The 23,117-nt window shown below is 53.0% G+C and overlaps 2 protein-coding genes across 3 annotated transcripts in view; one reads left to right on the plus strand and one right to left on the minus strand.

The window, feature by feature from the left end:
• Positions 1–2,109: 2,109 nt before the first annotated feature.
• Positions 2,110–11,983, plus strand: TACR2 (tachykinin receptor 2; the record flags this gene model as incomplete). Its single annotated transcript, XM_079900596.1, has 5 exons — positions 2,110–2,895; positions 4,438–4,632; positions 7,943–8,093; positions 8,699–8,895; positions 11,767–11,983. The coding sequence occupies exons 1-5, from the start codon at positions 2,504–2,506 to the stop codon at positions 11,981–11,983; spliced, it is 1,152 nt and encodes a 383-aa protein (XP_079756722.1). The 5' UTR covers positions 2,110–2,503.
• A 2,328-nt stretch (positions 11,984–14,311) lies between these two features.
• Positions 14,312–23,117, minus strand: part of HK1 (hexokinase 1) — a gene marked incomplete at its 5' end in the record, with an annotated part of 73,767 nt that continues 64,961 nt past the window's right edge. For both annotated transcript variants that reach the window (XM_079900400.1, XM_079900399.1), the window contains 4 exons: positions 14,312–15,182; positions 16,824–17,057; positions 20,845–21,000; positions 22,882–23,065. In XM_079900400.1, the coding sequence (XP_079756526.1) occupies positions 15,038–15,182; positions 16,824–17,057; positions 20,845–21,000; positions 22,882–23,065 (719 nt within the window). In that variant the 3' untranslated portion in view covers positions 14,312–15,037. The remainder of the gene's footprint in view (positions 15,183–16,823; positions 17,058–20,844; positions 21,001–22,881; positions 23,066–23,117) is intronic.

Below are 23,117 nucleotides of genomic sequence, written 5' to 3' on the forward strand. Positions count from 1 at the left end.
CATCACCGCTCAACTTCCCCTTCCGCCCACACCTGCTTCTTTCCCCTCCCTTCGCCAGGGGTTGATCCCATGCGCTCCTTAATAAACATCCTGCACTCTAAAGTCTGAACCAGAGTCATCTCCCAAGGGTACCCAACCTGCGCCATCACCTCAGCCCAGCCAGCCAGAACCCACGGGCGGCCTTCCCCTCCACTTCCCGGCGGAGGGAACTTCCCCCATACATGCTCGAGGAGCAAACTGGAGTCTTGACGCGTCCACAGGAGCTAAAGGAATTTAGAATGTTTTTCTGTTTTGACAAAGAGCAGCCTTCAAGGACATTGTTTAGCGATGAACTCAGCAGGCCAGCTCTGAGCGGCAAGGCTGATTGGTAAACCCTTTGTCCGGGGCGGGGCGGCCCCCACACTCTCCTTCCACGAGGCCACAAGCACATAGTTGGAAAGCCGCGCGAGCACATGATTTAAGGGGGAAATAAAACTCTTGGATTCCACAGCTCCAAAACATAATCCTCACATACACAGTGGAGGTGGCGGGACGCTGGGGGGAGGAAGAAAGGGTGCTATTTGGGGCTTCTCGGGCAGGTGACACAGTCTTGGGTGTCCCAGCCCTGCACTGGGCTTGCACCTGAAACTCAACAAATTCTGGCTGCCTGGAGTAGGAGGCAGAACCGCAAACAGAGAAGACTGCCCTGCGGTGACGTCCTTATTTCTATACATTCTACCTCCAAAACCCTGGTCAGTGGAGCATGAGACAAACAAGCCCCAAAGCTGAGTGGCTACCGCTGCTACCAAAAGGCATCAAAGGCAGAGGCCCTTCAGCAAAGGGCAGACATCCAAACAGAGGCTGGTGGCCCGATCCAGACAAGGAACAGGCCTCTGCCCCACGGCCTGGCCAGGGCTGGAGCCAGTTGTGTCTGAAGCTGACTCTGGGCGAGGCGAGGCCCGGGGCCCCACGGTACACATACCCACGGGAGGAGCAGGGGCCCCTGCAAGCAGCCCCTCCTCAAGGAACGGGGCTGGCTTCCCAGGAGACCAAGCACACACTTAGCCCAGCAGCCCAGCAGGGCCACCAATGCTGGTGACTGAGAAGCCCTCCTTGGCTTTAACGAGGGACACGCCCTGCCCTTCTGAGCCTGCCCGGCACGGGGCCCGTGCACAGGTGCACGAGTGTGTGTGTGCTTACACACGTCTGTCACACACACAATCACTCAGACACAGCATTGCAGCTTCAGGCACCACCCGACACACATGCACACAGTCAATGACCAAGAGTAGAGTCTGTGGGCAGCCCCTCGGGGTTTTCTGGAGCTCACAGAAGAGGCAGCGAGCCCTGCCCTTGTCCTTGCCCTTTGAGACAGTGGTTCTCAAAGTGAGGTCCCTGGACCAGCAGCACCAGAATCACCTGAGAACGTGTTAGAAATGCTTTGCGTCCTGCCTCGGCCAGCAGAGCCCTGAGCTGTCTGGGGGCCTCCCGCAGGGCTACAACTCCTTGACATGTTTTTTTTACCTGCCAGCTCCTGTGCTAAATAGACTTTACGTACGTTGTCTCATTAAAACTCACCAATATCTTGTGAGACGGGCACCGTACTGTTCCTATTGTTTTCAGATGGGAAAGTCGAAGCTGGGAAAGGTGAACAGACTTGCCTGGAGTCCTGGGGCTCCCAAGCCCGTGCCCCTAATCACATCCTAGATGCCGCTGAATGTAAACACCCTACCAAGGGCTGTGCCCCGCGTGCCTGGCCCCGCCGCTGCCACCTCCCATTTCCCCTGGGTCTCTCCCTGCCTCAGCAGCCAGTCCTAAATCTTCCCTCAAGATACAAGGCCGGGCCCTCCACGCAGGGGTGGGACGAAGGGCAGAAGGCAGCCCTACCTCGTGAGCAGAAAACACCTCCGCCAAGGCCCTCACCACCCAGCACGCCCCGCCCGGAGAGCAGCAGGGCGGCAACCACGGGCTGGCAGCCCTGCCTGCACCCCAACGCCTGGAGAGAGAGCCTGCTGTGCAGTTGACCTATGGAATCCAAAGACGGCTGCTGTGTGTGCGTCTGATCCAGAATGTTCCCTGAATTGCATTAGGAGGGACCTGGGTTTGAGTCCTGGCTTTATCACCAACTTACTGTGTGACCTGGGCTGGTCCCCTCTTGGAATCTGTTTTTCCATTTCTGCAGTGAAGGGGTTGACTGATGATTTATAAGGATGTTTCTTGCTCTGAAAGCATGTCTTGGATTCTAGATGTCCACATGACATTGGAGAAGTCTGGCCAGGATATGGAAGTGTAAAATGCCAACGGCTCTGGACCCGGCTCTCTGCTCAGCCTAACTCATCTCTGCTTGAGACTTGGGAGTGGCCCCCAGCTCCCCAGATGTGCCTGGCTTTGCACAGGAGTGCTTCCCTCGCTCCCCCATACTCATGCACCAAAAAGGATTTGTCTTCTACAGCATATCCGGCAGGGCACCAGGGCCTGGAAGGAGCCAAGGAGCTAGACTGTTGTCCCAGACCCAGAGGCAGCCATGGGAGCCTGTGCCATGGTGACTGACACCAACATCTCATCCGGCCTTGAGAGCAACACCATGGGCATCACAGCCTTCTCCATGCCTGGCTGGCATCTGGCATTGTGGGCAGCAGCCTACCTGGCCCCGGTGCTGGTGGCTGTGATGGGCAAGGCTGCGGTTATCTGGATAATCCTGGCCCGTTGGAGGATGCGCACGGTCACCAACTACTTCACTGTCGACACGGCCCTGGCCGACCTCTGCACGGCCGCCTTCAATGCCACCTTCAACTTCGTCTACGCCAGCCACAACATCTGGTACTTTGGCCGTGCCTTCTGCTACTTCCAGAACCTCTTCCCCATCACAGCCATGTTTGTCAGCATCTACTCCATGACCACCATCGCCGCCGACAGGCAAGAGGGGGCAGCTGCGGGGAGTCGGCTCGCTTTTCTGGGTTCACACAGGGCTGGTAACTTGCCCACAGTCACACAGCAAGTTAAGGGTAGAACCCAGTGAATTAGTTGCCTCCTAACCTGATCATGATCCTAAACTATGCATCTGGAAGACAGGGGACTGTGGAACCGAAGCAAATAAGGTTCAGGTTAGACACAAGGAAGAACTTTGCACTAGACGGCTGTTCAAGGCTACAGGGGAAGACCAACGGTGTTTTAGGGACCTTCTGAAGTGTTCTTCTCTGGAGTTGATCTTTGTTTTACTGAAAGGAAATTGCTTATATTGTCATCCTATTCCTAGATATATTATATGAGGGGAAATTTCAACACTGCACGCAGTTACTATATAATTAAGATGGGGCCAGTTACTTCCCTGATGCTGCTCTCTGGGGCTGCAGACTGTGACGTTCTGACGGGGATGGGGTGGGGGCAGGAGGGGTGGAGGAGTGATCAGTCGGCAGATCTGAAAGTCCCCTAAGACTTTCTTTTCATTCATTCAGGTATTTGGGGCACTGTTTCAGGCACTGGGGAATAAACACCAGTGGGAAAAGAGTCCCGGAATCATGGTCTCATGGAACTTCCATTTTAAAGGCTGGGTGGAGGGTGGGTAGTACGGACTGTAGAGGGCAGGGTGGGAGCCAGGAGACCAGGCAGGAGGACACTGAATAATAACCCAGGTGAGGAAGGATGGTGGCTCAGGTCAGGATGGTAATAATGGTGACTCGTCTATTCATTTCTTCATTCATTCTTATGTTCAATGCCTACTATGTACAGATACTGTTCTGGGCACTGGGGGAAGAAACAGACAAAGATGCCTGCCCTAGTGAGAATTTAAATAATAAACACAAGACTAAATAAATGATATGTTGTATTTTGAGGTCATGAGTGCTATGGAAAAATATCAGGAAGGGCATCCGAGGCACTAGGGTATGTGTGCTGGGGTAGGGCAGGTCGTAGTGTTAGATGGGCGTTAGGATCAGCTCTATTGTGAGAGTGGGATTTGAGCTGCGTCCTATCGTTCTGGCCTGGTCTCAGGGTTCAGATTAATCCCAGGGAGGAAGGCCCGGGGGTCACCTAGGACCAAAGCCGTCTCGGTGTATGTAGAGCAGTTCCTCCACGGCAGAAAGCTGGTGGGCAGCTGCTTTGGGCTTCGTGCAGGAGACCGTTGGGCTCTGTTAAGGTTTCTGAACAGAAGACAGGCTGTGTGGTTGGGGAACTCGTCAGGGCTGAGCTTCAGGACAAGGCCCCAGATGGACTGCCGGTGTGGCCACACCGCCCTCTTGTGGCCATCGAGAGCACATCCGCGCTCAGAGGGAGGCCATGTGGTGGAACGGGGCGGGGTGGGCTGGCGTGTAGGGTGCTAGTGTCCCACATGGCTGTGGGAGAGCACCAGCCCAGCTGGCTCTCTGCAGGTGGTCAGCCAGGGTGCAGGGAATGGGACTAGCAAATCTGGGCTGGTCTGACGGGAGGGCACCCACCACTCACACCGCCCTCTGCTCACAGGTACATGGCCATCGTCCACCCCTTCCAGCCACGGCTCTCGGTCCCCAGCACCAGAGCAGTAATTGCTGGCATCTGGCCGGTGGCCCCGGCCCTCGCCTTCCCCCACTGCTTCTACTGCCCCGTCACCATGGACCGGGGTACCACCAAGTGCGTGGTGGCCTGGCCCGAAAACAGCGGCGGCAAGATGCACCTTTTGTAAGGCCTGGGGGTGGGGGAGCATGGTGTGTGTGTGCACGCATGCATGCACATATGTGCACGTACACATGTGCAGTGTGTATGCGTGGGTGTGCACATGCGTCTGTGCGTGAACTGGGGATTATGTGAGTACAGTATCAACTAAAAGTAGCACTTACTATATGTCAGGTTTGGTCTAAGTACTTTACATATATGAACCCATTGGATCCTCCTAACAATATGGGTATGTATGTATTATTATTCCCATTTTTCAGATGAGGAAACTGAGGCACTAAAAAAAAACTAAGTAATGTGCCTAAGACCACACAGCTAGTAAGTGGTAAATCGAAGATTTAAATCCAGGCAGTCCTGCTTCAGAGCCCAATCTCCTCACCACTCTTACTTAAATAAGGGACATGTCAGGGTACCGAGACAGAAAGAAAGGGCAGGTGCCAGAGCCTGGGATGTTTTCAGGAGGAGCCTGGAGTGGACTTGACCTGAGGCAGGCACCGTGGGTTGGGGGATGGGGGAGAAAACAGAACTCAGGCGTGGTGCAGCTGCTGTGTGACACTGGGTAAGTCCTTTCCCTTTCTGGGAGTCAGTTTGCCCAGTTCTCACAGCGGGTGTGGCTTTGTCATCCCCAAGCACCGCGGGGGGGGGGGGGGCGGGGGTTGGTAGTAGAGGATAAAGAATTGGTTGAGGTTCTGGAGACAGTAGTTGGAGTCCTGCGCTGTCCCCTGCTGGCCGAGGACCCTTTGTAGTCACTTAACCTCTCTGACCCTTTGGCTCCTTCTCTCTTAAAGGGGATTAGTAAGAGAACCTTGCTCAGGGGTTGTTGCGAACACAGAAGAGAAAATGTACCTGACGCAACTTAGCACGGTGCCTGGCACAGAACCGGCGCCCAGGAGGTGGTAGTTTAAACGGGGAACAAACGAAAACAAACCTGGCAGATTTAGTCCAAGAAAAGCCCAGCTGCCCCAAGCCTGAGGATGTGCACGCTCTGAGCCCAGAGCCGCCAGAGCACAGCAACAGCTCAACTCCCTCTCCCGCCTCCTTTAACACTCCTCCCCCAACGCCCGCCCCTACCTGGTCTCCTCCCGTCCCGAGCACCAGACAGAAGAGCGCCACGCTGCGGCCTTCGGGGAAGGCGCCATTCCTCTGAGAAGCCTGTTCCTGGCAACTGCTGAGTTTCCCGGGAAACTGCTGCCCTGCGTGTCTGCCCTCGTTCCGTAGCCCACGCTCTCAGGACTCACGGCTCCAGGGGCGGAGTCTACGTAGGGACCCGCCCCCCTTCTTGGCTTTGGGAAGGGGCGGAGAGCAGAACATTTCCTGACTGGCCACTGCGGGGCGGTGTTTCTCCACCTTAACAGTGAGCTTTTCTCTCTGAGGTGCGGACCAGTAAGAATTTAGGGTACCAACCACCACCTTTCTGGGGATGGTGATTTCCGACTCTGCTCCAGGCAACAGGGGAAAACAGGAGGGCAGAGGTGGGCTAGGAAGGCTATACTTTGGTGCTACTTCGAATTCTGAGAGGATTTGGGGGAAAGCCTGGTTTCTCGTGTGTAAGAATATACTATTTGTTCTTGGGTTGGGGAGCTTCTGAGATTTAGACTGGGGGCTCCATCCGTACAGGCTCACATCCTGTGTGTGTAGGAATCTAGGAAAATGCACATGCGCTCCCCAAATCAAAATACAAAAAAGGCAGTCCAGGCTATGAGATTCTGGCAGGCCCTGGAAGATGGTTCCCAAAGCTCCTTGGCACTCCCTTTTGTGTGGGAACCTAGCCCAGAGTGAATTCCTATCCTGAACCGACCCACGAAAGAATGAGGCAACAGAAAGGCGTCGCTCATACTTGGGAAGGATGGTAGAGATTAACTCCTTGTTTTACAAATGGGGAAACAGACTGAGGGAGAGATCTGACTTGCCCAAGGTCATGCTTTAAATTAGAGGCTAGGCAAGAACCCAGTTCTTCCGACTCCACAGGGCTGACCCTCAGTGGAAGGCAAATCATTTGTGTGTTAAGTCCGTATAGAGCTGTTTCACAGGACACAGACTTCCTGTGCCCCTATGAGCCTCATTTTCCCGCTCTGGGTGCTGAGACAGGTGGCCCCGCTGATCCTCAAGGTCTATCTATCTCAGACACTCTGCGACGTCACAATGAAGGTAAGGTACAAGGGCCTGGCACCTGGCTGCTGCTCTGCCCTCACCTGCTCCACAGTAGGACAGATGATGATCGGGGAGTCTAGGAGCCCCCAAACCTTTTGTAATTAGCATGCTTGCCAAAAGAGTAAGCAAGCCGAATTCTAAACTCGGGCTTTAGGGAAGACATTTGCTGGAGCCATCTACTCCCCTCCCTCCAGGTGTCAGTACCTCTTGAAAGGAACCCAGCAAGGCTGGCACACGGGGAGGAAAGGAGGGGCTTGGGTACACCTCTGTTCTCCTAGAAAAAGGTCACATGACAGGGCCAGGGGTCTTGGGTCCATTCACCGGATGCTCCTGCTTGGGCCTTGTCAGAGAGAGGCTACAGCATCGCTCAGAAACCAGAATGGGCAGCACGCATCTTTCCAAAAGGAAATGAGAAGATCTCAACACAGCCCCGGGTGTCCTCCACGGGGACTGGATGAGCGCCATCAATGGTGCTCCGGGCCACTTGCTCACAGGTGGTGTGAAAGAGTATCTGCAGATGTGAGCCATGTTCCCAACCAAATGCGCACAGTCAGGAAGAGATGCTCCACTAGCACGTACAGTGTGGCCTGTCTCCACTGCCCCTTCCCTGCTAGGGATGTTGGTGCAGGATAGAACCATATCAACTCTAGGAAATCTACCTAGACAGACAGATGCAGATATAGAAGATACACATAATCTATCTAATACATATGTGCATATACATATACACATATATTACATGATTCTGGAAGAAATATTCCAAACCATTAACATTGGTGGGGGTGAGATACATAATTTTACTTCCTCCTTTGTGCTTAACGGCATTTTAAATTTTAAACAAATGTATTACTTGGTTAATTTTTTCGTTCCTATTTATTTCCTTGTTTGGTAACTTGTCTGTCACTTGGAAGGACTCAGAGCTAACACAGGTGTCCCTTTTGCAGCAGGGGAAACTCTCATTGGGCACATGTGCTAGCCAGTCTGCCCTTCTTCTTTTTTTTTACTTTTTTTTTTTTTTTTTCAAACCAAGACCTTGGGAGGTGGCCCAGGGTAGCCCGCCAGGGACAGCTCAGGGGCGTCAGCAAGGTCCTGGGGATTGAGTGCTGGCGGATGCTGGAGTCGCCCCCAGGTCGCCCCGTGCCCAGTCCCTTGACTCTCCTTCCAGGTACCACCTCGAGGTGATCGCCCTCATTTACTTCCTGCCTCTCGTGGTGATGTTCGTCGCCTACAGTGTCATCGGTCTCACGCTCTGGAGACGCACTGTCCCAGGGTACGAGGTGCATGGCGCCAACTTGCGCCACCTGCAGGCCGAGAAGGTGAACTCCGGGAGCGGGGCCGGAAGTTTGGCCCCGCCTCGGATCAGCCATTCCGGGCACGTCCCCTAGAGGGCGTCGCGGAGGATAGACTCCACCTGTAACTTGCCCTTGTCCCAAGTCCCTGGCCAGAACATTCACTCCTTCTTCCCGGGCGGGCGGACTTGCTTTGGTCTTTGGGCTGTGGCAGACACAGATTGCAGGGAGAGGGAGACCTCGGAACCCGTAGCAGGCATGGTCTCCTCTAAGGATGTGGTTAGGAACGAGAGCTCATCCACTCTCCAGGGAGGGGAGCTGCTCTGCTCTAAGGGGGATCCAAGACGCCTTTTAGAGGAGGTGGCCACCGAGCTGGGCTTTGAGGAGTGAGGACTTCAAAGGAAAGACAGCAGTGTGAACAGAGAGAGCAGCCTGAGCAAAAGCCCCGAGGTGGAAGGCCCAGGAGTGTCTGGGTAGCAGAAGCTCTACCGGCCTGAGCCTGTGGAGGTAGACAGGGCCTGCTTACTGAGGGCTTCTCAGGCTGGCATGAGACGTGCCTCGTGCTTCCCCTCGGGAAAACTGGGGCTTGGGGCTTCCAGGCTGAGGAGTGACCTGAGTCTCTCCTGGACCAGTTTGTGAAGACCATGGTGCTGGTGGTGGTGACATTTGCCATCTGCTGGCTGCCCTACCACCTCTACTTCATCCTGGGCGGCTTCCAGGAGGACATCTACTGCCACAAGTTCATCCAGCAGGTCTACCTGGCGCTCTTCTGGATGGCCATGAGCTCCACCATGTACAATCCCATCACTTATTGCTGCCTCAACCACAAGTGAGCCCTCACCCCAACCCCTCTCATCCTGGCCCCATCTGGACTCCCCTGCACAGCTCGAGCCTGTGCCTGTCCATCCCCGCCACCATGGGATTACCATCCTCCCAGGGAGCCCCCAGCACAGTCCTCCCTCGGGTCCAGGCCTAGCTCGCGCCCCACCTCCTCCCCAAAGCTTTGCCCCGTTGCCCAGGCCACAGCTCTCACGTTGGCCTGCCCCTGCTCTTTCTTCTGGGGGCTGCATCTGGGACAAGGAGAAGAACGGAGGGAGGAACAGAGAGATGGAGGGAGGGGAGAGAGGGAGAAGGACAGCAGAGAGGGCGGAAGGAAGGAGCCAGGTAAAGGAGGGAGGGACTGATGGTTTTAACAGCTTCCTACACTGAGGAAGAACTGAGGACTGTCCCTGGGCGAGGAGAACAGCGCCAACCGCAGCAGAACGAAGCACCCAACCTGAGGCCCGGGGCCAAGACTAGAGGGGGAGCAGGTTGCTCCCTGGAAGATCACAGAAGGGGCTTTCAGGGCAGCTAGGAAGTGACCTTGGCAGACACTGCCAGAAAGGAAGGAGCCAAGTTCTCACTTCCCCCCAACCCTTGTAGTTCTAGAGAAGTGTAGTCCCAGAGAGGGGCTGGCATTTGCTGAGGGGCACTTGCACAGGTGAGGAGGTGCTGGGCCAGGCAGGAGCCCCAGCCCAGGAGTCCTGCTTGCAGAGCAAGTCGTTCAGCCTCTCAGAAAGCCTTGACGGTGGAGCCAGGTAAGAGGAGATGAGAGGTGGACACTCAGTCCTGGCCTTAACGAGGCAATGATGTGGGTGAGGTTGGCCCTGGGCATCTTTTATCACCTCCCTGCCCACATGTCCACACCACTCATAATGCCAGTAGGATCTTTGTTGCTCAGACATCCCACCCGGGGCAGGCCAGAAGGAAGTAAGAGACTGTACTTTTTTTTTTTTTTTTTTTGACTATTTAATGGCTGCCAGAACCCTCCATTTGTCTCCTGAGAGGCAAATATATAATGGGAGGGAGGTGTTATCCCCATTTTACAGATGAGGAAACTGAGCCTCCAAAAGGAAGACTCTCCTAAACTCATAAAGCAGGAATTCCATGTGTCTCCAAGGCCTGTAATCTCATCCCCGCATCACACATTTCTCTTGCATGCGGTTGTAGGAGTGCGAACTTGGAGACAGGGACTGTCACATCAGGGAGGGGGCTCCCAGCCTTCTGTGCCTGTGCACTGGTCACTCTCCCGCTACCCAAAGACACAGTCCCTGGGAGTCTGAACACCCCAGGGCTTTACAACTTCTGAATCATTCAGTATTTGATGACAATAGCTCTGAAGACTGGTGTTCCTGGCGGAATTTTCATTCTTCCGCAAAACGTTCACCAGTGGCTCTGTGTGCCCGGCACTGTTCCAGGCCCCTTGGGACACCCTGGGGAACAAAAACAGTGATCACTATCCTCGGGGAGCTGACCCTCTAGTGGGGAGGTGGAGATAGACAATAAGCAAATGTAATGAGTAAATATACATTGTGTATTAGGTGATACATCCTATAGAAAAAAGAAAAAGTAGAGCTGGGTAAGAGAGGACAGGAGGCGCCGGGGGAAGTAATGGGCATCAGGGTTGTGATTTTACGGGATGGTCAGGGTAGGCTTTACTGAGGGGTCTTTTGAGCAGACTTGAGGACTGAGTGGGCCCTGTAGGTGTCTGGACAAGAATTCCAGGCAGAGGGAACAGCCAAAGCAAGGGCCCTGCGGTCAAGGTAAGGACCTGGGCTGGTTCTCTGACATGAGGAGCCCTGCAGTGTTCTGAGCGGGGGAAACACATGCTCTGATTCCCTTTGAAAAGAATCAGTCTTGCAGCTGTGTTGGAGCTGGACCACAGAGGGGCAAGGTGGGGGAGGCAGGGAGATGGTTAGGCAGGTGCAATAAGCCAGGCGAGAGATGGTGGGTTTAGACATGTGACAAGTGGTCAGAGTCCGGAGATCGCTAAGGTAGAGCCAACAGAATTTGATGGGGAGGGAGTCAAGGATGACCCCAGGTGTCTGGCCTGAACTAGTGGAAGGACAGAGCGGTCGGTTGTCAGGAACTGAGACGAGGACGACTAGGGGGGTGTGGGGGGAAAAGGGTGGGGAGCTCGGGTTGGGACATGCTGAGTGTGGGCAGAGGCCATGAAGCTCCCATAATAAAGGCATTTATTGGGCTGCACCACGGAACCTTCAGAGCTACAGCGGGAGGAACCAAAATCGGGCCTGCTCTTCTGAAACTCGGAACCCTGCGTCTCCGGGAACAGACCATATAGTTCTTTCCCTCCCTCCGCATCACACAGGGTCTCATCTGTTTCCGCCGGCTCTTTCTCACTTCTTCCAGTCACTCTCTGCTTCCTCTGATTTCCAATTTACAGGTGGACCCTCTTTGCTGCCTTGGGGAAAGTTGTCTATTTTTTAAGCAAATGTACTAAAACTTGGTAGTTCCATGTGTATATTTTCTTTCAAAGCATCCGTATTCCACCCAACATTGCCAAAGCCCCAAGTTTTTAAGACTCCTCTCTGCATACTCCCTTAGAAGCCAGTTAACAAATCAAACAAGAAAATCTGTTGTCTTTATGACCGAACTTGGTTTATTTTTGTTTGTTTGTAATAACAAACGGTCTCATTCGGCTCACTTCAGTCCTTGGACTTAGCCCCAGATTACTTCTGGTTGTTTCCAAAAACCAAATCCACTAAAGAACGTGCCTCCTCAGAGACCCTGAGCTCTTAGGAGCGAGGCAGCGACTTTCCTCTGGAGGAGAGATCGGCTGCTGGAGGTGGGAGCAGCCACAGGACAGTTCCCATAACTGCCGCCCTCACTCCGTTGCTCAAGATGACCCTCCATCCCCCAGGTTTCGCTCTGGATTCCGGCCTGCTTACCGTTGCTACCCACGGGTCACGCCAACTGAGGAGGACAAGACTGAGCTGACTCACACCTCATCCCTTTCCACGAGGGTCAACAGGTGTCACACTAAAGAGACTTTGTTCATGGCTGGGGATGTGGCCCCCTCTGGGGCTGCCAATGGGCAGGCTGGAAGTCTGCAAGCTGAAGGGTCTGCTGACTCCTGAACCCTTGTGCCTGGCTGCAGGGGGAGGCTTAGCACCCTGGAGAAGTAGCCAGAGAGACTCTCTACATCAGAGAGTTTGGCCCATGCCTCACCCTTCAGTACATCAACGGAAAAACAAGATGGGGCCAGGAACTCTGCAGTGGGTGCTGACTCTCCCAGCCGCCCCTCTGACAGTGCTTCAGGGCGTCCAATAAGTCAAAGAAGACAGTGTGAGCTAACATTTATCTAATCCGGGAGTTGCAAGCTCGAATGCCTCCCTGGGGCATACAACATGAGTAAATCGAATCCAGTATAAAAGAAAAACTGTAGATATAATGATAAAAGGTAAGTGACTTCCGGTGTTGGGGCAAAAGGAAGGGTGGGGACTGTAGCAAACTGGAGAGCACAGGAATGCAAAGGGGACGACAGCCGATCAGCTCTGGACAGATGCTGCCACGTGGCTGGGAGCCCAGTGTTGCCAGATCCTCCAAACCTTTCGAGAGAAGCCAGAAATCCAAACCTGTGAAACTTCCAGGTTTGTTCAATTGAGCTCCCGTTTTTATAAATGTTGCATAAGCCAAACAAAACACACCCGTCGGCAGCACCCAACCATGACACTGACCTATTCTTAGGCTAAAGACACATGGAAAGAAGCTTCTTGTTTTGCAAAGCCCCTAACCTGTGAGCCAATCCAGGGCTTCTCTGCCTTAGCATCTAAGAACCCAGATCCACCCTAGTGTAGACGGTGGTTAAAAGGAGCCTCAGGGGGCTTCCCTGGTGGCGCAGCGGTTGAGAATCTGCCTGCTAATGCAGGGGACACGGGTTCGAGCCCTGGTCTGGGAAGATCCCACATGCCGCGGAGCAACTAGGCCCGTGAGCCACAACTACTGAGCCTGCGTGTCTGGAGCCTGTGCTCCGCAACGAGAGGCCGCGACAGTGAGAGGCCCGTGCACCGCGATGAAGAGTGGCCCCCGCTTGCCGCAACTAGAGAAAGCCCTCGCACAGAAACGAAGACCCAACACAGCCAAAAAAATTAATTAATTAATTTTAAAAAAGGAGCCTCCGCTGGGTGGCCTCAGACAAGTCACAACGACCTTCAGCTCCTTTCCCTTTCAATGGCAAAACTACCTCACAGGAATGCTGTGAGGACGATGGGAGTGATGCCTATAAACTGGCAGGCCCAACACAGGTTAAGTGCTTCATAAACAGCAGCTGGGACTTTTATTACCACCAGGGCAGCCGTTTGACCTGAATTCCGCAAGTCAGCAACACAGCCCTCACCCTTACTTCTGCTCAAGGAGGTGGCAGGCAGAGAACACCCACCGTCCCATCTCCCAGAAAGCTCCAGGCCCAGCCCAGTCCACACCTCACCCTGCTTGCTGACTCACCCTTCCCACCTCACGGCCCCTCCAGAAGCATCACGTAACACTGTAAGTGCACACCTGGAGTTCAATGTTATCTGTGTTCTCCACAAGATCACTGTGTCATAGGCACCGGCAGTGACAAATAACGGGACTCTGGTCTCACCACACCAAGGGAGCATGCAGTCAGTCCTGGGAAAAGCCACCAGAGGTGTGATCATGGCCTGGGAGACTCACATCGCACCTCAATCACACGGTACCAGAATGGGGACTGATGTGGGGTCCACAGACAGGCTGGGAGAGAACCCCAAACAGCAGCCACAGAGTGGAAGAGCACCTCAAGACTGCGGTGGGGCAGGGATGACAGGGTCAGACAAAGGCCCACAGAAGGGGTTCGTCTATGATGGGGGTTGGGGAGAGGACAGCAACCCTGCTACCCTGGGCTGCTGCAAGGCCTTATCTGCTCAGGGAAGGGGATCTCTTCATCCATCGTCCTGGAGTTGGCAGAGAGGGTCATGAGGGCAGGACCCACGCTAGCACAGCAGGAGGGAGGGCCAGTGTTGCCCTGTCCTCTCATGGGGCTTCCAACAGCCCCCGCAAACCAAGCTGACTTTTCCTTTGTTCCAACTACAAGTGAGGAAGCCAGGCTATTGGAAGACGGGGGCCTTCCATCCCTTTACCTTCTGAGAGGTGTCGAGGCGGGGGCTGCAGGAGTCCCTCCCTGCGGTAGGCCCCCGGGGCTGGAGCAGGGAAGTGGAAGGGCAGGTGCTAGAAGAAGGGGAGAGGCTACTTCTTGACCCTCTGCAGGGAGAGTACAGAAGTCCTCAAGCCAAAAGAAGGCTGCACGCTGAAGAACACAGCCTTCATTTCAAACTCTGCCCTGACCCAGAAGGCCACGAGACCCCCCAGGGTTTGGTTTCTGCCACATCCCCTGATGTCCTCCCCACTCCCCAGCCATTAAGCGTCACTCGGGTCTTTGAATTGGTACAAAGTTTACTAGGTCATACAACATGGCTCACAAAAGCGATGGGAAATTCCAATGAGCGTACTGTTTCTTGATTGGTTCGTTTTACCCAAACGGAGACAAGACACTTTCCCGCAGGACTGCCCACCTCCCCTCCCCAAGACAGACAGGATGCAAGACTGTCACAATGTGGCTAGGACCAGTTCCACGGACACACAGTTCAGTGGCATTGACACGCCCTGATGGGACACCAGACAGCGATGGGTGCGGGGCCGGGAGGAAGCGGCAGCTGATGCACCCGTGGGAGGAGTCCCGGCAGTGTCTGCTGGTGAAAATACATTGCACACGGGGGACACATCCCCAAGGACGGGCTGCGGAGGCCCATAAGGCCTGTCAGATGGTGTGACTTTTCATTTTGAGCCAATAAATAACTGTTGGACTAATGCATAAGTTAGAAACGGACGCCACTAAACTTCACATGTGGGGAATGTACGACCAGGTTGAAGTCAAATCATGCAAAGTGGCAGGGCAGGTGAGGAGGGATCTGGAGGTCAGGGAGATTACCAACAGCACACACTCTATTTTGTACCCTACGTTACGCGCCATTACTTGGCTTCTGTTTTCCTCCCCGCGGTGGTGCTGGCGGGCTTTGGTGCCGGCGTCTCCCAGCACAGCTCGCTGGGCAGAACAGGGGGGCGCTGCTTGAAGAGAGAAGTGCTGGAAGGGCAGCAGGCTGGGGGGTCCAGGACTCTTAGCTGCTCGTTTCTTGCCGGAGCCGAACGCCCACTGCCGTGATGAGGGCGGCTCCCTTGCCGCTACCGTCTTCGGATAAGAGGAAGGACACGTTACACTTTGGTGACAGTTCCTTCACGGTTTGGTGCATGATTCTGGAGAAACTAAAAAGGACAAAAGTAGAGAAGGGTAGGTAGAGGAATATGAGGAGAGACGCCGGACCCACCTGAAGACGCTGAAGCACCCTAACAATGAGGAGGGAAGCGAGCTGGGAGGGGCTGCTTGGAAGCAGCTGCGGCTTATTGAGAACGTCTGGGAGAAAGTGGGTTTACAGCCAGTCCTGTTACAATTTGCAGCAGGGAGGCCGGAGAATCCGAAACCAGCTGCTCTGTACACCTTCTGAGGGCTAAGGCATGAGTAACACACCCAGACGGCTCCCATCCTCAAAGCCTGAGGCTCCGACGGGACCGAAAACCAAGAAGGGGTGCTGGGACCTGGGTGTGGACCACTGAGGTGGGCCAAGCTGGTCCGGCACTGGGTCAGCTCAGCAGGCTGCATGGAAACGAACGTCACCCACCCCCAGCTGCAGTCCTCTGAGAGGACTCCACCCCCAACCCAGCACCTGAAGCTAAGAGAGGGAGCCCCCCCACCCCCATGAACTATAATCTGTAAATGAGAGGTGACTCTGGGTTCTTGCATTTTGTGCTGAAAATGCGATAGCGCCAGGCCGCGGATGCTCAGGGCAGTGGCGCCCCTAGAGGAAATACTGACTGCCCTTTGCTGAATTCCTCCCAGGTGTCCCACACTTTATACATGTGATGTCCGGCCTGCCGGTGGTCATTTTCCCATGAAGAGGAGACTGGGCAGAGATGAAGCCACTGAGCACAGCTCCTACACGGTGGTACCAAGATTAAAACCAAGCATGTCCACGTGCGGCTCCAAAGCCTAGCTCTAAACCACAGGGACAACGAGGACAGCTATGAAGGTGGAGAGACAGAGGTTGGGGTGGAGCCCAACAGATGCTTTCATCCCAAGCCACGGCCATGACGCAGGCAGGCAACGCCTACACTGAGTTGGGTGAGGTTGCTTTTAAGTGGAGTGAGCGGCCCAGTTTACTGGGGACGGTCCCAGTGTGATTATTAGTAGCACCCTCTTGATTGGCAAAAGTACCTCCATTTCGACAATAATATGGTCGCTCTATTCATAAGAGCCAAGCTTTGGGATGTGTGGTAGATCAAAGAGCAGATGGGCTCACTTCTCCTCCTCCAGCATATGGGGTGCTGGACACCCGACCAAAACGTCAGGGAGGTCACATCCCACCCGCCTCCCTGCTACAAAGCCCAGGGCCAAAACCGCTCCTGCCTTCCAAGGCTCTTGACAAACTGATTTAGCAGGTGGACAAGACAGTGGGCCCCTTCCCCTTTCCTTCACTCCCTCTTCCCGCTTACCAAACACAGCCTCCCGGCCAGGCTGATGGGTAAGTGGACACCCACCCTTACCTCCTTTCCTGCTCCCCACCTGGATGAGAGAGGCCCAGGAGGAGGGGAAAGCAGGAAATGCCAGGCCACAGGTGTGAGCTGGCCAAGTGAAGCCGCTTCTCCACCTCCCCAGGCATCCCAGGTAAATTTCAGAGCAGCTCATTTCCTCGTCCCAGACAAGCCCCACCCTGACCACACAGCCTGCAGGTTGGCTGTGTCCTGGTGAGGAATTTTCCTGGTGGGAATCACATCCTGATGTCCCAAAGCCATAAAGGGGCCTTGCCTGCCCAGGAAGCTCTGCCCATCCCCACCGGAAGCCCCACTCACTGCGGATGAAGCTTGTAGAGCGTCCCGTCCACGCCCACAGTCACGTTGAGGTGGTCCAGCCCCCTGTTCTCACGGATCTTGTCCACCACGGCAGCCATGCCCGCGCCACACAGCTGTGCGGCCCTCTTGGACACTACCCCGCACACGGTCTTCACAAGGATGCTGTCGTCGCATGTGCTGTTCAGGCCAAGCTGCTGGAGGATGGCCCGGACCTGCAGCAGCGCTAATCGGTCGCTGAGGGGGACAAAAGCCAGGAGGCTGGATGAAGCAGGACCCACGAGAGCAGCACAGAAGCCACCGACTCCAAAGGAGCCGGCCCCAAATCACTGCACTTATCCACGAAAAGGGTCGTGGGGTTTTCTCTCCCCTTGAAAATAACATTTACTTGTCTATGTTTTTTAATGATCCCCAAAGTTAAGTTGTTGTTAAGTTGTAGAAAAACTAGCAAATCTAGAAAAATAAAAATTGGAAAATTAAAACCATCTACAATCCCAACACTGGGGAAAATACTATTAACGTTTAAATATATTTCCTTCCAATCTATTTTTCTTGGATATCATTAAACAATGTCTTTGTCCTGATATGTGAATAGGCTTGTTCTTTATTTATTTTAAAATTTTTGTTTTATATTGCAGTGTAGTTGATTAACAATGTTGCAGGCTTGTCCTTTATATATGGTTTTCTTTCTTGCTGTTTTTCATGCTTCATACATCTGAGCAAGTTCCCACCTCCTTATCTGAGACCAAGATTGGTAAAAGCTGCCATAGTAGTCTATTCTGGGGATGACCATAATTTATTTAGCCAGTCTAGAGAAATTTAAGTTGTTTGCAATTTTCTGCTAATATAAAGTAACACTCTGATGCTGTTCCTGTTGGTGCAAGTCAGGTTTTCCCCTTAGGATACATTTCTCGGTCAAAGGGTTTTTGATACATATTGCCAAGTGCCTTTCTGAAAGTTATATCAATTTACTGTCTCTAACAGAGTATTTGGCCTTACTTGTCCCCAGTGGAAAGGGGCTTCCCTGGTGGCACAGTGGTTAAGAATCCGCCTGCCAATGCAGGCGACACGGGTTCGAGCCCTGGTCAGGGAAGATCCCACATGCCGCGGAGCAACTAAGCCCATGCGCCACAACAACTGAGCCTGCGCTCTAGAGCCCGCGAGCCACTACTGAGCCCACGTGCCACAACTACTGAAGCCCACACACCTAGAGCCCGTCCTCCGCAACAAGAGAAGCCACTGCAACGAGAAGCCCGCGCACCACAACGAAGAGTAGCCCCCGCTCGCCTCAACTAGAGAAAGCCCATGCACAGCAACGAAGACCCAACACAGCCAAAAATAAAAATAAATAAAAGAAGTAAATTTTTTTTTTTTTTTGTATGTACGTGGGCCTCTCACTGCTGTGGCCTCTCCCGTTGCGGAGCACAGGCTCCAGATGCACAGGCTCAGCGGCCATGGCTCACGGGCCCAGCCGCTCCACGGCATGTGGGATCTTCCCAGACCGGGGCACGAACCTGTGTCCCCTGCATCGGCAGGCGGACTCTCAACCACTGCACCACCAGGGAAGCCCAATAAATTTTTTTAAAAATTAAAAACACTGGACAATTTGGTAAGAATGGCATCACACTGGTTTAATCTGTGCTCCTCTCTATTAGTGAGGATTACTGTTTTTGTTTTTGTTTACTGGCCATATGAACTACCTTATACCAAAACTCTTTGTTCTCCTGAGATATTTGTCTCCTCATTAAACTGAAAGAGTTGACAATGACTGATGATGAACGCAACAGCAGTGGTAAGAACAGTCAGCCTTTTCTGAGGACTTACTATGTGACACGTGCTTTACATACATCACCTTATTCCTCCTCCTAACAGCCAACTGATCCATGTATGATTATTCCCATTTTAAAGCTGCGGAAATTGAAGCTCGGAGAGATCGAGTAACTCACCCAAAGCTCACAGCCAATGGGGTAGAGCAGGTGTCAAGACCAGACCTGCCAAAGCTCTTGCCCACCATGCCATGCTCTGCATCTTGCATATATAATGCAAATGTTTTCCTTAGTTTTCTGTTTGTCTTTTAAGCTTGATGACTGATTTTGTTTTTATCTTATAGAATTATGCAGCTAAATTTGGCATTTTTTTCTTTATGATCTCTTCTTTTGCTATTACACTTGAAAGGACCTTCCCCAGCACTTCACACCCATCAGGATAGCTATTATTAAAAGAAAAACAAAAACAGAAGAGAATAAGTGTTGGCGAAGATGTGGAGAAGTCGGAGCCCTTGTATATACTGTTGGTGGGACGTTAAAATGGTACAGCCACTGTGGAAAACAGGATGGCAGTTCCTCCAAATAAATAAATAAGTAAAATAATTATGTGATTCAGCAATTCCACTTTTGGGTATACATCCCAAAGAATTGAAAGCAGGGACTCGATTGTGTATTTGTACACTCATGTTCACAACAGCATTATTCACAACAGACAACAGGTGGAAGCAACCCAAGTGTCCACGGATGGATGAATGGATAAACAAAATGTAGTGTATACATACAGAGAATTATTCAGCCTTAAAAAGCAAGGAAATTCTGACACATGCTACAACATGGATGCACCTTGGAGACATTATGCTAAGTGCAATAAGCCAGATGTGAAAGGACAAATGCTGTATGATTCCACTTACATGAAGTCACTAGAGGAGTCAAATTCATAGACACAGAAGGTAGAAAGGTGGTTGCCAGGGGCTGGGGGGAGGCAGGAAATGGGGAGTTAGTGTTTAATGGGGACAAAATTTCAGTTCGGGATGATGAAAAAGTCCTAGAGATGGATGGTGGCGATGGCTGCACAACAATGTGAATGCACCGAATGCCACTGAACTGCCCACTTCCAAAATGGTAACGATGGTAAATTTGATGTTATATATTATCTACCACAATAAGAAAATGGTAACAAGAAATATTCACTGGGGCTTCCCTGGTGGCGCAGTGGTTGAGAGTCCGCCTGCCGATGCAGGGGACACGGGTTCATGCCCCGGTCCGGGAGGATCCTACATGCTGCAGGGCGGCTGGGTCCATGAGCCATGGCTGCTGAGCCTGCACGTCTGGAGCCTGTGCTCCGCAACGGGAGAGGCCACAGCAGTGAGAGGCCCACATACCGCCAAAAAAAAAAAAAAAGAAAAGAAATATTCACTGATATTTTCTTCTCATTCTTCTCTGGCTCCTATTTTCCACACTTGGCCCCTGGGTGAACTTAGAATGAGGAGAGAAAGCAGTGGGGAGCTTGGTTCCCTATCATGGTGACCCCCCCGCTGCAGCTGTGAAATGCCATCACTCCACGTGCCCAAGTCCTCCAGGGTCAGTGCCGCAGGGCCCCTGTCTGCAGCTAGCACTTCACCGCGTGGGTTCTGGTGGGCAGTGAGCTCTACCTGAAGGTTACAGACACAGGCCTCGGCGAAAGCGAGGGGCAGACCCGAGCCGAGCCAGTGTCAGTGCTGCTATCGTGACCATTCTAAAATGAAGGTGGCTTTTGCTGAGCACTTTTCCACCTCTTCTCACAGCTCACTGTGGGAGATGGCAAAGGCACAGATGAAATGTTCACTCTACATGAGAAAAACAGGAGGAAGACAGAAGCAGCTCGCTGGGGGGCACGGTGGGCGGTGAGCTATGCATCCTAGGCTGCCTTTCAGAGGAAAAGAGGGTGAGGCCAGACCAGGGGTGCTTAGCTCTTCTGGACTCAATCGTCCTTCAATACAAATATATGTGATGCACCTTTCCTATCCTGGAATGTAACCTACTTACACACAGGATGATTTCAAACAAATCAATATAATGCCCTAACATACAGGATGAATAAAAGGAAATGATTTATAGTAAAATTATGGAACTTCAAAATGCAACTGCTCAGGGCCTACTACTCCAGAGGAAGAACAAAACCCTCCCAAATGGCCAAAATGTCCCCTGTGTTGCCTACTGCCCCCATCACGGCCCCCTGGCCAGGTCCACCTCTAATAGGGAAGGCCCTGCCCACTCACCTCTCGATCTGAGAGAGATACTTGGTCTGAAAGATGCCCCGAGTCTTCAGCGGCTCAGAGATCTGCCCTCGGAAGAGGAATCCCCTCTTGGTGAAATCTATCAAGATGTTGCGGACGATTTCACCCAGGTACATACCGCTGATCATCTTCTCATACCTGGAACGAGAGGAGAGGACTGGGTGTCTATATGAAGCCTGCGGTCTCACAGTAACCCCGGGCGCCTTACTGTGCCTCATCGGCGTCACCGACCCGTGCACCCAGCCCTGTGCTCCCTGGCAGAGGCAGAGCGTGAGACCGGGAAGGACTGAGGAATCCCCAACCCTCCCAGGATCAGACGCAAAAGTACCAGCACTCTGACTCACTGCTGGATCATCCTCTTCCTCACCTGACTCCCTGCCTTTGCCTGGCGAAACCCCACTCCAGCTCTCAGCTCTCAACTTGCCCAGCACGGCTCCAAGAGGTCTGTCCTCCCCCTGCCTATCTCAGCTCTCATGCACCCTCCCTTCTTCACAGCACACACAGGTCCTCCGCCCCTTGGCACCCCTGCAGCGAAAGCCTCGAGGGGACAGAGAATGTGTGTCTTGCTCAGCTTTGAGTCCCAGGGCCCAGCACAGCTCAGCGTTGCTCTCAGTCAGGTGCTCAATCAATACCTGTAGAACCAGCAAACGGCTTAAAGGAACAAGACAACACAGGGAAAGTTCCCACTAGATTTTTGGAAGGTTTTGCCAAAACCCAGAGTGCTGGTCAAGTACCCACAGAGTGATAAAGCCACACGGGCTGGAGGACCCAGGTGGCCACCACACCCCTGAGGGTCACCTGTTCGTGGGGGCTTTTAATTCCTGTCCTCTCCATGCTCAGGAGCCTCAAGAAATGGCATGGGCTTTAAATGCTTCCATGCACACACCCCATCCCAGTGTCCCCAAGCTGGCACGACTCCACTGGAATGTGGATACTCCAGAAGACTTCGGGTGGTCCACAGGAAAAACATGAACTAAAACTCCTATCATCAGTTCCCATCTAGTCCTTTTCATTCCATCAAGGAGACATCTCCTTGGTGTTGATAAGTTTGATGCTGATACGGCTCTAACCACTTCCAACCTCTACTGAGCTCCCTTATAACAAAGGGGGTCTTCCTGTAGAGCTGTTGGTAGGCACAGTAGCTAGGATTGAAATAACGCTGTTCTACACTATATCCATTTTATGGTAATATTGGTTTTCCTCCCTCATTAAATGTAAGAATACAAGCTGATTTAAAGAAAAACATTAAGCATAGGTGGTATCTGGAAAAGACAAAAATCTTGAGGTCAGCTGCAGAATCACCTATGTTTGGGAGGTATTACCCCCAGCTCTTCATTCTGCTCCTGGGGGCACGGCTTAGACCACCTCATCTTGGCTATGGCAGAGGATGGCCTGATCCCTGGGAGCTTGAGACAAGGGGTCATTTGTCTCTATGCTGGGAAGGGTGGACACTGCCATCTTGGGGAGGGTCCCTGACACCCGAGCTGCAAAGATCCAATCAGCCACTAGGTGGTGCAGGAGGTCTGCCGTGGGAAAAGGAGGAATTGGTGGGTGGCGGGCCTCTGCCTCACCAGTGATGGGGAGCCCCCCACTCCCACTGGCGACGTCCTAATTTCCCTTGCCCTTTAACAACTGCAGGTCAAATGTGTCCTGCTAAACAAGGCAAAAACCTGCTGACCAACAGATTTCTATTAGCCTGATGGGGAAGAAACAGAGAGCAATGAGAAGGCCAGAATGTTGCAGGATAAACATGGTCACTGAGAGGAGTGGTGTGGCCACTGCTACCCTGTCCCCAGAGGCACCTGCACAGAACATCAACCCTGGGCCATCTTGTACCATGTGCTGCCACCACCCTCCACCCCTAAGTTCTCTGCTCTCCTTGGGCCAAAAGCCAAGGTCAAGAGTGAACCTGAGGGACCACAGTCTCCAGGCTTTGTGCAAACCCCACTCCTAGAAACTTCTTCCGTTGTAACAGGCAGAATGCCCTCCCATCCCGTCTCCTCCACCAGGTGGGATTACCTTTGCTTCCCAGCGTTTAGAGAATATTCATCCACCAGTTTGTCATAGATCGTTCTGATGTCATCCAGACACCCGTTGTCCCCAAAGGCACCCCACTCCATGTTGATACACATTTGGCCCTCGTTTCCTGCTAGCGTCTCGACGTTTTTCATTTCTTCCATGTAGCAGGCATTGCTGCCCGTCCCTGGAATACACGAGGAGAGAATGAATGGCCACACCACCATGCTTAGTGGGTA

The sequence above is a fragment of the Stenella coeruleoalba genome (assembly GCF_951394435.1).
Source record: "Stenella coeruleoalba genome assembly, chromosome: 16".
In the NCBI taxonomy this organism is placed as follows: domain Eukaryota; kingdom Metazoa; phylum Chordata; class Mammalia; order Artiodactyla; family Delphinidae; genus Stenella; species Stenella coeruleoalba.